The sequence below is a fragment of the Ascaphus truei genome, chromosome 2 (genome assembly GCF_040206685.1).
Source record: "Ascaphus truei isolate aAscTru1 chromosome 2, aAscTru1.hap1, whole genome shotgun sequence".
NCBI lineage: Eukaryota > Metazoa > Chordata > Amphibia > Anura > Ascaphidae > Ascaphus > Ascaphus truei.
In genome coordinates this window covers 13,223,987-13,240,525 of record NC_134484.1, presented here as the reverse complement: position 1 = coordinate 13,240,525, position 16,539 = coordinate 13,223,987, and the positions used below count along the sequence as shown (strand labels likewise).

At 44.4% G+C, this 16,539-nt stretch overlaps 1 protein-coding gene across 1 annotated transcript; it reads right to left on the bottom strand.

The window, feature by feature from the left end:
- Positions 1–1,194: 1,194 nt before the first annotated feature.
- On the bottom strand, positions 1,195–15,813 carry LOC142475764 (ly6/PLAUR domain-containing protein 2-like). The gene is made up of 3 exons (XM_075581494.1): positions 15,644–15,813; positions 3,804–3,923; positions 1,195–2,042 (listed from the first exon to the last, which is right to left on the bottom strand). The coding sequence occupies exons 1-3, from the start codon at positions 15,693–15,695 to the stop codon at positions 1,816–1,818; spliced, it is 399 nt and encodes a 132-aa protein (XP_075437609.1). The 5' UTR covers positions 15,696–15,813; the 3' UTR covers positions 1,195–1,815.
- Positions 15,814–16,539: the final 726 nt, after the last annotated feature.

Sequence of the window (16,539 nt, the reverse complement as noted above, 5' to 3'; positions counted from 1 at the left end):
GCGGTGAGTCGTAAGAACGTTTCCAGGGTCCGAGGTTGGCAGAGTAATGCGCTTAGCTGTATCCGAAGATTCACTCAATCTCTAGAACTCTACAACTTTTGGGGTATCCCCTAACTCCGGAACCCAGCTACATAGACACATTCTGCAAAGACTTTCTCCGCCAAACCCACTGAAACTTACAGCCTAGAAATCTCCCGATTTCAGCATCACAGTAAAGGCAAAAATCACATAATTCTTTAATGTCGCAAAATCAGTATACAGTTGCAGTAATAAATTTTTGACATCTGGGTCCCAGAGCTGACACTCTAAGAACCTAACACACGGATCAGGGTTAACCAAGTGGTCTTGACCTTTATTATAAGCCTGGTTAACCCCTTCAAGGTCCCAGTTTCCTATTACAAGAATCTCAGTGAGACCCTATAGAGCAGCGGTGCGCAAACTGGGGGGGGGGTGGGGGGGCGCGGGAGGGTGAAAAAGCTGTGTGCGGTCGGCCAAGAAGAGTGCGCGGGCTGACAGCCGATGATGTGCGCGGGCGGCCGAACAGGATAGTGCAGGTGGTGGCCACGTGATGGTGTGTGTGCGCACGCGCGGGGGCTTCGGAGGTACGGGGAGGAGCACGTCTGAGCGTGGTAAAGTCGAACGCCCCTACGTCCGGTGTCTGCACTGTAATAGCGCTGTGTTCCTGCTCTCCTCCGCTGGCAGAATGCTTCGCCACGATCCTCTGCAAGTGAGAGGGTCGGCTGCCACTATATCAATCATATTATGAATGTACAGAAATAATTTTAGAAAAAAGTGTAAACACTTCCCCGCTTGTGCTTGCAAAATTATGCAGGACACCCTGTGCTCATGCTTGGAGAGTTGGTGATGTCACCGCTCTCAGCGGCAGCGTGGACGCAGCCTAATTTTGCAAGCGCGAGCTGTTGAAATATATAAGTATTTAGACATATTTGTATTTACATTGTATACCGTTTAATAAAGGGTTTTTTTGTCATGTGATTTTGATTACATCAGGCAGAGGGGGCCCGAGAAATTTCATGGATGAAAAGGGGGGCTTGGCATAAAAAGTTTGCTCACCCCTGCATAAATAGAGACACATTTACAAAACATTGTCCCATCTCAGCTGTAAAGAAAAGTTTAATACAGCTGGTCGTGGATTTTCACTGAAGAAATCTGTGCTCCATTTTTTTTTTTAAACTTGTATTTTATTGGTTTTACAAATTATAAGGGGAGGGGCAAAGGGGGTACAGAAAACAGACAGAGGGTCTGGGGGGGGAGTTACATCCATATAGCCCCCACACAGGGAGCATACAAAACATTATACAGTACATAATTGTATCAAAATTAACAAAATTTTGGACCGTGTGGCTAACATTGAGGACTACTGTCAGGGATTAGGTTGGGTTTTGTTCCATGTACTGTAAGTCACCCCTGGATCCCAGACAGTCAAAAATATATTGTATCTGTCGTGAATTAAGCTGGAAAGTTTTTCCATGGTCATTATGTCGTTTAGTTTGTGTTTAACTGCTATGAGGGGTGGGGGGTCATTCTCTTTCCAGTGCGTCGCGACCTCTGTTTTGGCTGCTGACAGGATTTGCGTTACCAAAAGTTCCATATTCCTCTCCATATCCTCCATGTTCCATTGTATTGCTTTTTCACGGTTCCTCCGGAAGACTATTGTTGATGTAATTTTGAGTTAAAGTAGTGTAGACGGGAAAATAGATTATTTCATCTTAGAGGACAATAAATTAAATGGATCCATATAGGAACAATTCCAGGTTGACTTGTAGTCATAGGAGGCATCGGTTCCTCAGGTCATCACAGTTCAGTTTTGAGCAGGGCAGCGACTAAACATATGAAACATATCAACAATCCGTAGCTGTTCTTCTCCGACACTCCTCCAGAAACAAACAAACCTCGGCTATTGCACAGGTCAATGTTACAACAGAGAATTGGATGGACAACTCCTAGTTCATCTACATCACTTGCTTTGCAGACTACGGCACAGTCTCGGGTGACCTCCTCATTTCCCTGAAAGGGGAAACCTGAAAAGCAGGAAATTACACACATGGATTTGTATAGCTTCATGTTATTTTATAAGCACTTGAAATTCATCTCGCCCCCCCCCCCATTGCTCTGTCATTTCCCCAACGTCAGAATTCCTTTAGCAACAGAGCACCACCATTCCACCTCAATTTCTACCTGCCTCTAACACACTGAGTGCTCATTTGCATGTCATTACCCAGAATCCCTGCCTGCAGTTGAAGCATTGTATGCTAATAATGGGTGAATGTGCTCACAAGTGGTATTTTTATTTGCTGTACTGTACATGGAGGGTTTTTGTCACTTTTTTTTACTCGTCATAACATATTTTGTGTCTGGTTGTACCTTTCTTTTGAATATTTAATTTTTTCTTGGTCTCCTTCATCATCGTGCACCCATCACCTCTTTTATTTCTATATTCACCCTCATTTATTGGATAGACAGTTTAAAATTAAAGAGAAAAGGGATGGATTTTTACAAAATCTCTTCTCTTCTCGCGTGGCTCAATCAGTCCTTGTTTCAGCACAGGTGGCTCAATCAGTCAAAGACTGAGCCTCTGATTGAGCCACCTGTGCTGAAGCTGGGATATCCTGAAAGCCAGACCTGTTGGGGGGGAAGCGGGACTGGAGAACTGGAGTTGAGCCCCCAGTGATAGAGTATACAATTACTGTGTAAAGAGCATAGAGACAAAACATAAAAAAACATCCAGACATCTATTCATTGCAGACCATAAAATGGCCCCAATCTGAAAATCCTAACATTTAAATTAAAATCCCAATATGTTACTGAACCTCGAGTCGGGAAATGCACGGAGAACACAATGAAAACGCTAACTGCTCCCTACTCCAAAATCAGAAACGATGTAGTATTATTATTTGCAGTGTTTGTTGATGCAACGCACAGCAAGAAAGGTGATAGCAGGTCTGGCAAAAATCTTTCTTTATTATGGGGACATAAAAACGGAAGGCTGCAACCTTCTACGCGTTTCGTGCTTTCAAATTGCACTTTATCAAGAAGTAAGTTAAACATGGTATACTACACACTATATATAGGGACAGTCTGCCGATTGTATCAACAAACACTGCACTGGAATTCTCCCTATTGGGGACAGCACGCAGACTGAGAGGATCTCTGGTGACCATCATTTGTGAGTACTTACCTGGGGCCAGCCCAATGAGGTTAGGGGGGGGTGTCTTTGTGCAACTACCTTCAGGGTAACTGGAGCCCTTTTTTAGGTTTTTATAGTATTCATGTCCAGGAGTATACCTCTTAAATTATACCTGATGGGATTTCATGCTTGAGCACCATATCACCTTTATAGTATTATTATTTGCAGACTTCTCTGGGTGGAGTTGTTGAAGGAACCACACAGGGATTCAACAGATCTGCACCTCTACCAGCATACGCAGGAGTGGTCCGCTTCATCAGGGTCGCTCAACGCCATCCTCATGCACCCCCAACAGGTCAGGTTTTCAGGTTATCCCAGTTTCGAAGATTGGGCCTCTGATTGAGCCCCACGTGTGCTGTAGCAGGGACTGATTGAGCAACTGGTGCTGAAGCAGCGACTGATTGAGCCACCTGTGTTAGAGCAGGGACTGATTGAGCCACCTGTGCTAGAGCAGGGTTATCCTGAAAACCTGACCTGTTGAGCGGGGGGTCGGGGGACTTGAGACCTGGAGTTGAACACCCCTGGCCGATACGATTCCGATTTGGTCATTCACATACATTTATTAACATTGTCATGTTACTAGCAGGAAACCTACCGACGTCCGGGCTGTACACTTTGGTTTCACACACCGTATGTTTTTCAGAACAGTTTCTTGTATCCGAGCACTCGGAACTGGGCGATACGTACGGGCAAAAGTAACACTGCAAAGACCATACTGAAAAAGAGAAAGTTTGGATGTCCCGTTAGAAATACGAGCACTAATTAGGATATAACGCTGGGTGAGACTGTCACTTTTTTGCATCCCCCCCCCCCAAAGTGGTCAATTTGGACCCTGTTCAGCTGCTGTTAAACATTATACTAAGTTTTTTTTTTATAACTTACATTTGTATTGAGTTTTATATATAGTACATAACATTCTATAGTCAGAGTTCGTACTCTAAGGTCAACCATATTAGTCCAGCAAGTAATATGAACCAAATAAGATCGGGAAGGGAGGGGGGTGGGGGGGAGGTGTTAGAGGGGGGGGGGGGGCAAAAAGTTTAATTTTGTGTTGTACAATATGAAAGTTATATGTACATGAATATTTCAGTACAGGAGAAACAGCATTAAAAAAATTAGTATAGGGGTTTTTTTTAAGTTTTTTAATGCTGTTTCTCCTGTACTGAAATATTCATGTACATAAAACTTTCATATTGTACAACACAAAATTAAACATTGCAACTACTTTTTGCCAAAAAGGTAAATTAATTCAGTAAGTGCTAAAATGTAATTGTGCACTCCTATAACAGATTTGCTATGTATTGTATTGTATTGAATGTCTTTATTTATATAGCGCCATTAGTGTACATAGCGCTTCACAGTAGTAATACATGTGGTAATCAAATAAATAACAGATAATATAAATAACAGATCATGGGAATAAGTGCTTTAGACATAAAAGTAACATTTCGGAAGAGGAGTCCCTGCCCCGAGGAGCTTACAGTCTAATTGGTAGGTAGGTAGAACGTACAGAGACAGTAGGAGGGAGTTCTGGTAAGTGCGTCTGCAGGGGGCCAATCTTTATGTATCCTGTGTTCAGAATATCCACAGTGCTATTCATATGCTTCTTTAAGCAAGTGTGTCTTAAGGTGGGTCTTAAAGGTGGATAGAGAGGGTGCTAGTCGGGTACTGAGGGGAAGGGCATTCCAGAGGTGTGGGGCAGTCAGTGAAAAAGGTTTAAGGCGAGAGAGGGCTTTAGATACAAAGGGGGTAGAAAGAAGACATCCTTGAGAAGAACGCAAGAGTCTGGATGGTGCATAGCGAGAAATTAGGGATGAGATGTAAGGAGGGGCAGAAGAATGTAAAGCTTTAAAAGTGAGGAGAAGAATGGAGTGTGAGATGCGGGATTTGATCGGAAGCCAGGAGAGGGATTTCAGGAGGGGAGATGCGGAGACAGATCTAGGAAAGAGTAGAGTGATTCTGGCAGCAGCATTTAGGATAGATTGTAGGGGAGACATCTGAGAGGCAGGAAGGCCAGACAGCAGGAGGTTACAGTAATCAAGACGGGAGAGAATGAGGGCCTGAGTCAGAGTTTTAGCAGTCGAACAACAGAGGAAAGGGCGTATCTTAGTTATATTGCGGAGGAAAAAGCGACAAGTTTTAGAAATGTTTTGAATGTGAGGGGCGAATGTGAGAGAGGAGTCGAGTGTGACCCCTAGGCAGCGTGCTTGGGCTACTGGGTAAATGATTGTAGTTCCAACAGTAATGTGGAAGGAGGTAGTAGGGCCAGGTTTGGGAGGAAGTATGAGGAGCTCTGTTTTAGCCATGTTGAGTTTAAGGCGTCGGAGGGCCATCCAGGATGATATAGCAGAGAGACATTCAGAAACTTTGGTTTGTACAGCAGGTGTACACTGGCGACACACTTTATTCGAGCTCGGCTAGTCCCACGAATTCGGGTATACTCGGGTGTATTGAGGTTTGTGACTGTTTTCTGCCCGAGTGCATTGCGTTATTTTCCAGGCAGGGATTGAAGCATTTTATTCCCGCTGGCTGCAATACTGCACAGTATATATATATACTGCATTACAATTCATGAATTTATGCCATCTGGTAGACACGCGAAGCATTGCAGCCTATTAAATCCTAATCATTATCATTTAACAGATCAGCCGCCCGTCAGCCAGGCATGAACCATGGCTGGGAAGGCAAACGCAACGGGGCTTGTCTGAGGTGAGGAGCGGCGCATTCCAGGTATGTGCCAGGTACATACTGGGTATTTGCTCGAATAAAGTGTGTCGCAGCAGTAAGGTCAGGTGTTGAAAAGTATATTTGTGTGTCGTCGGCATAGAGGTGATAATTAAACCCAAAAGATGTTATTAGGTCACCTAGAGAGAGTGTGTACAGAGAAAAGAGAAGAGGTCCCAGGACAGAGCCCTGGGGTACCCCCACAGAGAGATCAATAGAGGAGGAGGAGGAGGAGGAGGTGTTAGCAGAAGAGACACTAAAAGTACGATGGGAGAGGTAGGATGAGATCCAGGATAGAGCTTTGTTCCGAATACCTAGAGTATGGAGAATGTGGAGGAGAAGAGTGTGGTCCACTGTGTCAAATGCTGCAGAGAGGTCGAGTAATATGAGCAGAGTGTAATGACCTCTGTCTTTGGCTGCCTGGAGGTCGTCAGTTATTTTTGTGAGGGCTGTTTCAGTGGAGTGAGCAGGGCGGAAGCCAGATTGTAGAGGGTCTAGGAGAGAATAGGTGTTGAGAAAATGGAGCAAGCGAGAGAATACAAGACGTTCAAGGAGTTTAGAGGCAAAAGGCAGGAGGGAGACAGGTCGATAGTTAGAAAGACAGGTAGGGTCAAGCTTGCTGTTTTTGAGTAATGGTATGACTGTTGCATGTTTGAAGGAGGATGGAAAGGTTTCAGAGCAGAGGGAGGAGTTAAAAATGTGTGTAAGCGTAGGGATTATAGTAGGAGCTAGAGGTTTTAGAAGATGAGAGGGAATGGGGTCAAGAGGGCAAGTGGTAGAGGGAGAAGAGGCGATCAACAGCGACACATCCTCCTCTGAGACAGTGGAAAAAGAGTCAAGGAAGACAGGAGGAGAGTTAGGAAGAGGTGTAGGATGGGGGGAAGAAACAGAGGGGATGTTCTGCCATATGGATTCCACCTTATGTGTTGGTACTGTACAATATTACTGTATGTACTATGGTATAACACCCAAAGCATTAGAAACAGCCATGAATACTGGGCTATTTTGAATTAAATTGAATGTAGAGGGTTAACGTACAGGTATAAAGGTCATTTTTGCAGCACCATTGACACAAAGGCCATCATAAAATCTTGTTTCTCTAAGTGCCAGTGTATCCCGGTTTAGCTCCAGTCTTGCACCATGTCTGATTCGGGGACTGTCTGCAGGAGTTACAATACAATGGGTGGGTCCTATCGCAACTCAGAGAGAGGACTTTTTCGAATCATTCCTTACTTTCCCTGTGGGCAGAAGGAATATCTCAATAGTAAATGTCCCTGCCTTGTCACTGCCTTTAATACAGATTACCCTGGTGTAGCCAGGTCACCTCTTTGACAAAGTCCTATTGGTGGACGAAACGCGTCAGAGTTCTCTCTGTAGCAGAAGGAATCGTGTGTATGCACTCAATAAACAACCTTTTTTCCTGATTGCGTGTGGATACCTATGATTGAACCCCTACGGTTAGCTGTGAACCGCCTGAACTTCTTCCTTCTACTAGCCAGGTCACCTGATGGCTACTATTCTGCCCTTGGTACAATCAGGTTACCAGTAGTTGGTATGGGGTTTTCCCCCTTCCCTTTGGTACTGCACTTGAGTGACAGCAGGGGGTGGTACATCCTGTTGTAGCTGGGACAACGAGGTGCTCGCCTCCTGGCTATACTTAAGGGCAGGACCGCCCTAAAGTTAGCTGTTGTTCCTTCCCTCTGAGGAAGGCAGGTCACACAACTGGGAGCCATAGATTGGGGCCTTCCCATGTGCTCTTCCCGGGGAGAGTGAGTGTGGACCATACTTCTGCCTCCGCTAGGGATGTGGGGAAGAGCTAGGATGGCTGCGGGTTCCCTTGGCCTGTAGTGGCGGTCCAGGGACCATCATTCAGTGAGAGCTTACAGTACTGCATTGGGCAGAAGCCTGCTGTGTAACTGTGCTGTACAGAGTGAATAAACCGTTCCTGTTATATACCTCCTGCCTAGTGCGTGACCTTGCTGGGGGAGAGGTAATAAGTTCTACCGTGGGAGACCACCTTCAGCTCCTGGAGTCTACGGCAGATGGAGGTGCTGCACTGCTAAAGAGATATGTGAGGTATGAACCCCAGAAGCCTGATCCAGTGGCCCCACTACCATCGGTGGATGACTCAGCCCTCCTGTTGCCAGCAGATATATGCACCACACACCCTGTATGGCCCCTATCTGCGATTGTGTGGGGGAAACACCGTTACACTGGTTTGAATACCAGTGCCAGCTCTCCTGGTCACTTTGGGCAAGTCACTTTATCTCCCTGTGCCTGATAAATTCTATGTACCTTGCTACAGTATATAAAGAAAACAACATGTGATTTTAAATATTATCCTTGTGGTGTGTATATTTCCACTTTTTGGGGAGTAATCCTTGGATACAGTAGGTGCCAGAGAAGTTTGTGTACGTATATCAGTGTTGTAAACAGGATCATCCAAAGAACAGCTCATCTGGAATCTTTTGGATATTTATTGTTATAATACAATAAAGGATAGGTATACACAAAAATGAAGTGAAATATAAATATATGAATAGATGCAGAGATTGGATAGGGTATTGCACATAGAAGCGACGTGCGCATGCACCCCTAGCTTCTAGGACCAACATAAACCCAAATAATGATGTGACAGAGCCAGGAACACTGGTACTGTGTTACAGTACCACTTTGCGGGTCAAACAAACACATATTCCTAAGGATAAAGACCATCCCTAAATTAGGATCAGAATCTACTAGGTCGCTTCCTAGGGCATATACCCAAACTTATTTCCACCAGATCACCTTGCAGTTGTGGTACATTCAATTAGTCAAGTCATCTTCAACATCAAAACTCAAATGCCAGATTAATCCTGTATCCTGGTTGCTGTTTTTCTAACCCAAGGGGATATATGGAGTTGTGGTCAGAGAGATACATTATCTCAATTATCTCCTTCACACGGCCACGGAAAGTAAGCACATTGTCCCATCAGACTGCTGATGCAGTGAAGATAAATCATGTTGTGAAGTTCATGATTGAAATGACCTGAATGATATGGAATGGCATCTGTCAGCTATGTTATGGTGTTCATTCACAGCAATCAGTCAGGCCCGGCTGGAGGGCATAGGGTGAATTGTACAGTAGGTGACACACTCACAGCCTGGTAAGGTGATGTTTACATTCTGCATCACTCTGTGTCACTTTCACTAGCAATAGCTAGCAGGTCTCCTGGCTGACAATCTGCAGCAACACATCGGATATTCTTAGGCAACAGCCCCAGTCCTCCCTGCAGCACGCGCGCCTGGCAGCATGGCGCCGCGTGCACAGACTGCAGTCGTGATCGGTTGTCTGTAAGGGAGCTCTAGGGGAGTGCGTGGGGCCATGTCGGGGGTGGGGGGGCACGGCAATGACATATCTGCCCTGCCATTGGCTGCCCGCCGACCGCGTCGCGGCACAGTAAGACAAAATTCTTGTCTTCCAGCCAGCGTATGCTGGGGCCATAATGGGCTGTGATGTGGTGTGGTGTGTGTCGCACACGCCACAGCAAGCGCCGCAGCGGCCACTGGGGACCTGGCCTAACATGGGATGCAAGCGCCAAAGTCGGTCGTTGCATTAATAGTAATACCTGTCCAAAGAGTTTTTCATGGAGGACATTGTAGTGTACAAGACCTCAGCGTACGGTACACTGTGAACGTTGGCTAGTACATTTGAAGACCTGTAGGATTTCAAAATCTAATCTAAATTAATCTGAAGCTGTCACTAGAAATATAGATGATTTATTTAATCATACAAATAAATTGTTACCACGTGAACTTCACTGAGGCAGGCGGGTCCCATGTTATCTATATATATAAAACTGAAATGTTTGTCCGATGTTTGGCTGTGGGTTTGTGCATTTTCCGATTGGTTGTCCCCTCTCGCTGGCGCGCTCTACCATTGACTATGAGGCGGGGTTTGCGGGGCGACGTCACAAACAGGGGCTCACAGGCAATCTTCGATCCTCCTCACTCGGCGCTTCTCCTCCTCACTGCAGGTAAGCTCCCCAGGCGCTTCTCCTCCTCACCCCGCAGCTAGCCACACTCTAACCTCCCAGGCGCTTCTCCTCCTCATCCCGCGGCTAGCCACACTCTAACCTCCCCGGCGCTTCTCCTCCTCATCCCGCGGCTAGCCACACTCTAACCTCCCCGGCGCTTCTCCTCCTCATCCCGCGGCTAGCCACACTCTAACCTCCCAGGCGCTTCTCCTCCTCATCCCGCGGCTAGCCACACTCTAACCTCCCCGGCGCTTCTCCTCCTCATCCCGCGGCTAGCCACACTCTAACCTCCCCGGCGCTTCTCCTCCTCATCCCGCGGCTAGCCACACTCTAACCTCCCCGGCGCTTCTCCTCCTCATCCCGCGGCTAGCCACACTCTAACCTCCCCGGCGCTTCTCCTCCTCATCCCGCGGCTAGCCACACTCTAACCTCCCCGGCGCTTCTCCTCCTCATCCCGCGGCTAGCCACACTCTAACCTCCCCGGCGCTTCTCCTCCTCACCCCACAGCTAGCCACACTCTAACCTCCCAGGCGCTTCTCCTCCTCATCCCGCGGCTAGCCACACTCTAACCTCCCCGGCGCTTCTCCTCCTCATCCCGCGGCTAGCCACACTCTAACCTCCCAGGCGCTTCTCCTCCTCATCCCGTGGCTAGCCACACTCTAACCTCCCCGGCGCTTCTCCTCCTCATCCCGTGGCTAGCCACACTCTAACCTCCCCGGCGCTTCTCCTCCTCATCCCGTGGCTAGCCACACTCTAACCTCCCCGGCGCTTCTCCTCCTCATCCCGCGGCTAGCCACACTCTAACCTCCCCGGCGCTTCTCCTCCTCATCCCGTGGCTAGCCACACTCTAACCTCCCCGGCGCTTCTCCTCCTCATCCCGCGGCTAGCCACACTCTAACCTCCCCGGCGCTTCTCTTAAATATGCTTCCCTCTGCTACTTTGTCAAATACTATATACTGTGCCCGCTTTCCCATCTATCTTCTAAGCCAGAGGTACTCAACTCCAGTCCTTAAGCCTCCCTAAGAGGTCAGGTTTTCAGGATATCCCTGCTTCAGCTCAGATGACTCAATCAGTTCCTGCTTCAGCACAGGTGGCTCAATCAGTCTCTTCTTTTGCACAGATTATTCAATCAGTTCCAGCATCAGCACAGATGACTCAATCCGTTCCACCTTCAGCACAGATGACTCAATCCGTTCCAGCTTCAGCACAGATGACTAAATCAGTTCCTGCTTCAGCACAGGTGGCTCAATTAGAGGCACAGTCAAAGTCGAAGACTCCCCTGCTTCAATGTGACACATTGTGCTCATTTGCATGTCATTTCCCAGAATCCCTTGCTGCAGTGGAAGCACTGTATGCTGGGGATAATGGTGAAAGGCAGGGTTGCAGACCTGCTTAAGACATGTGAATATGCTCGCAAGTGATCTTTTTATTTGCTATATGCAATATGGTGGAGGTTTCTTGTTGACACACACAAACACACGCTCTATACCATCGCTCAGTAAATAAGGGGAATATATATATATAGTGAGAGCTAATAAATGTAGTGAACAAGTGACTGCTAAAATAATTGAACCAAAGGAAGGCTGCTCAACAAGGCGTAACTAATTCCTGAAATACATATAGAAAAACAAAAAAAGTGAGCGCACACTCCTAGAATCAATAATATGACAATTTAATAAATGGATAGTAGTGGTAGAGACAAATACTAAAATAATAGAAATAAAAATAAACAATCCTATAATAAATGAACAATCTAAAATGTGGAGATGGCTGCAGCATATGATGGGTTAACCCTGCGATGAATATCAGTCCGTATTAGTCCGATGGTAAATAGTGTCAAACACTCCTCCTTGGAAGATGCAGGTAAGTAACTCCATATCCAATGTGCAAATGTAAATAGTTCCAGTAAATAGATGGAAGACTCACTCTATGACAATAAGCCCAGATAAATGCTGATCGGGGATTCACGCTACCAGAGCGCCTGTCAGCTGGACGCCTCGTGTCTGGGAATAATAGGAACCAGATGGAAAGAGATGCATAAGCAGGAGTACCTTACCGGTCAGCGTCAGGACCCGTGTATATCACAAAGAGCCCCTCCACGGTGTTCAGAGGGTTGATCTTCCCAGCACGACCGGGGTAAGCGAACCGCAATAGTTGCAGCAATGAAGGTGATGAATGTATTGGCACAAAGGACATCAGATGTAGCCCGATAATATGGCACTTCCAGCAGAAGTAAAAGCAGGAACCGCTGATTACCTCTCAGGGACTTCTCAATAGCGCAGCCTCCAACGTGATGACGCACCCTACGCGTTTCGTCAGTGCTTAACCGACTTCGTCAGGGGATTTAAAAGTAGTGGTACCTAGAGCCCTCTGCTACCTTTACTCTTTGACCATTGGGTGTCCTTCTTCTAGGGTTGTGTTACAAAGTAATCGAGGGCTAAACACCTTTTCCTTTATCCCAGTGACTTTGCTGTGCGGTGACATACAGCAAATGATGGCTTTAGGAAACATCAATGTCTAAAATGGAAAAGAGTAAAGGCGCATCTTCATTTGCATGTCTTTACCCAGAATCCATGAACCACTGCATGACAACGGGTACTTCAGAACCTCTTAACATATACTGTACTTTTGGGCATCTTTTCTTTGCTGGACCTTATATGGTAACGGGTCTGTGCCCCTTTTTTTTACCCACCATAACTTTCCTGCTTATTTGCCAACATGTTCTTTTTAGAAGCCTCAGCCAGACTAGATTTTGGGAATAGCCAAGTAATTAGCAAGCACACAGGCAGGCACTTAGTTTATTTATTTATTGATGATTGATTGGTTCACTGGGGTTCTTCAATGAGTGGATTAAGAAACACTGCCTTTTTGGGTCCAGTGTGTACAGAAATAACTGCATGTTATTTATAGATAAAGGGGATTTTAAACCTTCCTTTCATTACTTTATGAAAAGCATCAGTCTTTTCTCTTTCTACATTTGGAAGCCTTCCAACATTCAAATATTGATTGCAAGTTGTGATAACATCCGATGTAACGATGGAATCATTTTGCATAAAAGAATGAGCATTACATTCCATATACTGTATATAATTCATTCCATACAGTATCTACTATATATTTTGGAAAGTTGTTTGTCCGCTATGCATTTGTACACCTCTTAAGATATCGTAACTACCTTTTGCACAATGGTTCCTGACATCAAGGAGCAGGTTGTATGTTTTGATACAATTGGATACATTCTATTTTTTATTGTATGAGTTATTACAATTTCTCTGACAAGCAAGTCAGCCCCTGGGGGTTGTACCTGGTAGGCTATGTATCTGGTACGTGAACATCATACTGGTGCCATCTTAATGCACATGGCCTGGTGGCGGATAAGGAGAGTCAGATAGCTATAAAGTTAACACAGAAAGTAGATAAAGAAAGAGAGAAAGTCCGTTTGCAGGTGAGAAGAAAGCAAGAAGAGAGGCTGAAAGAATTGGTTACATCATAAGGTATTAAAGGAAAGTAATGGGTGTCAGAGAAATGAGATGAGGGGGGATAGAGATGAGGGGGGAGAGAGAAGGGGGTAGGGGTTAGAGGAGGCGGGAAAAGATAAGGATGGTGTCTTAGCATTTCTGAGCAATGCTGAGTATTTCAGCTAATATATATATATATATTATTATTATTTTTTAATATATATTAATAACTGCTTCCACGTTATTAATTACCATGTTTCCACACACCTGTATGGTGAAGACCATGCTCCAAAAGTTTCTGATCTTTATATACAGTAGGGTGGGGCCTCCCAAACTCCGACCTGAAGATCTACCTAATTATTTAAACACCTGATTCTAATTATCCCCTTTAATTTAGCTGATAAAACTATGGTTTCAATTAATTTTTCACATACTGTATCCTGACTATTAATTATTCATTGTTTGTCTAATTCATACATCATGTTTCAAAAGACATCGAATTGGTTAAATAAACCCTATTGAATTTAAGATAAAACTGGTTTTGAATCAAGAAGGTTATCATGGAAAAACTATGGAACTTCAGTAATTATCATTGGGGTTCATAAACTTTTTCTCGCCATTGTGTTTAAATATACTGAATACATATAATATTTGCACACTGATATTGTATATGTTTTAAATATATATATATATATATATATAAAAATATATATATATTATATACACACATATATATATATATATATATATATATATATATATATATATATATATATATATCTCTACATATCTACATATTACATATTACAATATCAGTGTGCATATATATAAATATATATATGAGCTGGTGATGAGAGGGAGAGCTGAGGAGGTATGATGAGGAGGGATGATGTATTTATGTATGTCTTTATTTATATAGCGTCATTAATGTACATAGTGCTGCTTCACAGCAGTAATACACGTGACAGTCAAATAAATAACAAATAATACAAATAACAGATCATGAGAATAAGTGCTTCAGACATAAAATAAACATTTAGGAAAAGGAGTCCCTGCCCAGAGGAGCTTACAATCTAATTGGTAGGTAGAAAGAACGCACAGAGACAGTAGGAGGGCGTTCTGGTAAGTGCGTCTGCAATGGCGATGGGAATGAGATTAGAAGCTCTTTGTGCAGTTACGCAAGGATTCACCAGGGGGCAGTATGGCTTATTGCACTGCAATCCCACATCAACTGTCATTCAAGTCCAGGGCAGATACCGAGGGATCTCAATGCGTTAAGTCAACTTAGTGAATTCCCGGTAACTGCAGCTTCACAATCCCAAAGAACAGTACTGCAGACAAAACAAATGCATATGAGTAATAATGATTGTTATTAATAATAGTATTGAGGACAACTACACATCTCTGAAATAATGAGTGAAACCAAATAACTGGAGAGGCCCTGTAGCCTACGGAAGATAAAACAAGGCTGGGGTTCATATAAAATAGACCTCTGTTTGCCCAAAACATTACTACGATTTGTATAATTTCGAATGCTCCTTAAATCACCCCAAATATACTGGGGTTTCCTAGTCCAGTTCATTCAAATATTGAATAAATGACCGTGAGTAATGGTGAACCATTACTGTTTGATGTGAGAGAATATAGTTCAACACAAAATGCAGTGATCCCTGGGATACTGAACATGTCCCGTCAGAGGTACCAACAGCCATGTGTATTGGGCACGGCAAACTGCAGCATTGCTACAAAAACGACACAATTGCATCATTGCGACTCGCTTCAAATAGCTGCTTTGTGTAAGCGTAGTAATATAATAAATAAATCACAATACAGATGTGGCAGCCGTTATTATACCTGCTAACGTGTATTGTCGTGAAATTTATAACGTAATCTTGCAAACCGGCTCCATTTAAACCGATATAATAGTGCGCAAAAATCATGGCACAAATCGCGTTAGCCATGAACTTTGAACGTGTAAGCCGGTGCAATAACGTTGGCTATATCCTTCTGCGCTTTGAACCTGTGCGGATCTCCCTGTCCCCTGCTGCGTTCGGGTGGCATTCATCTCTTGTCAAATGTTGGAAACAAAATGAACGAGTTTCATTCCCATGCCAGTGCTGCAAATAGATGCCAGGTTACATAACCCCCAAAAGTTAAGTTGTCCCAAAAATGTGTATAATGTCTTCTTTGTTAGAGAGATCTGTAGTTAAGTGTGTACAATAAATTGAAATTCTTACCTGTTTGCCAAGACAGAGCCAGAGTCAAAAGATAGATTGCAAATCCTTTCATCTTGTTCGCTCAACAGTTTGCAAATACTGAACATCTACTGCAGGTAGCACTTATATACAGAATCACACCTTTGTTTCATTAGCATAATCAGCACAATTGTGCAAATTACGATTTATCTGGACTGGAATGGCAGGCTACCTGAGTCATGAGTTGCTGGCATTTTATATAACATGCTCTGCCTTTTTATAGACATTCTCGCACATTCGTTCCAAGAAAGAGATGTGAAAACCAGTCCAGCAGCTTGTGATCCAGAATGGATGAGAGTTACAACAATGAAATGATTCTACTGTATTTGTTACATGTCATTTAATGTTATGCATAACTTTGCCATTTAAAAGCAGATCAAACACATACAATGAAAAAGTGGTTCAGGTTACATGAGTGTCACGGGAGACCAGGTAATTTACACCTTTTTACCAGGATCATTCATTGAGCAAAACAAGTTGGTGAAATAAACTGTAAATTTATTCGCATACAATCGTATACACGCAGTGGAACACAAAATATAGACAAAAAGACACTTACTGCGGGTCTGGGGTCGAAAACTAGACTCTCCTAGGTGCAGGGAACGCTAAATAAGGATTTTACCCTGACCTGGACTTAGCCTGAAATGTCATCGAACCCAAATCGGGATGAAGGTCCAGACGCAACCACTACATTCTCTCCAGAGGGGGATTTGTGTAAGAGAGGAGATGGGGAGTAATTGGGTGAGAAGAGGATGAGGGAGGAATTTGAGTGAGAGGATGATGGGGGAATTGTGAGGATCGGACGCAGGCTCCGACTCCTGCTGTGTGCACTCTACACAGCAACGAATCAGCACTCTGCAATTTGGCTGGGCATAACA

What these genes read in the sequence shown, in the direction of transcription:
- LOC142475764 (XM_075581494.1), bottom strand. Translation starts at nt 15,695, where the DNA reads ATGAAAGGATTTGCAATCTATCTTTTGACTCTGGCTCTGTCTTGGCAA. An exon ending in GGCTCTGTCTTGGCAAACAG is followed by an intron (nt 3,924 to 15,643) that starts GTAAGAATTTCA and finishes TCTCTTTTTCAG; the next exon opens with TATGGTCTTTGCAGTGTTAC. An exon ending in AGTGTACAGCCCGGACGTCG is followed by an intron (nt 2,043 to 3,803) that starts GTAGGTTTCCTG and finishes CCTGCTTTTCAG; the next exon opens with GTTTCCCCTTTCAGGGAAAT.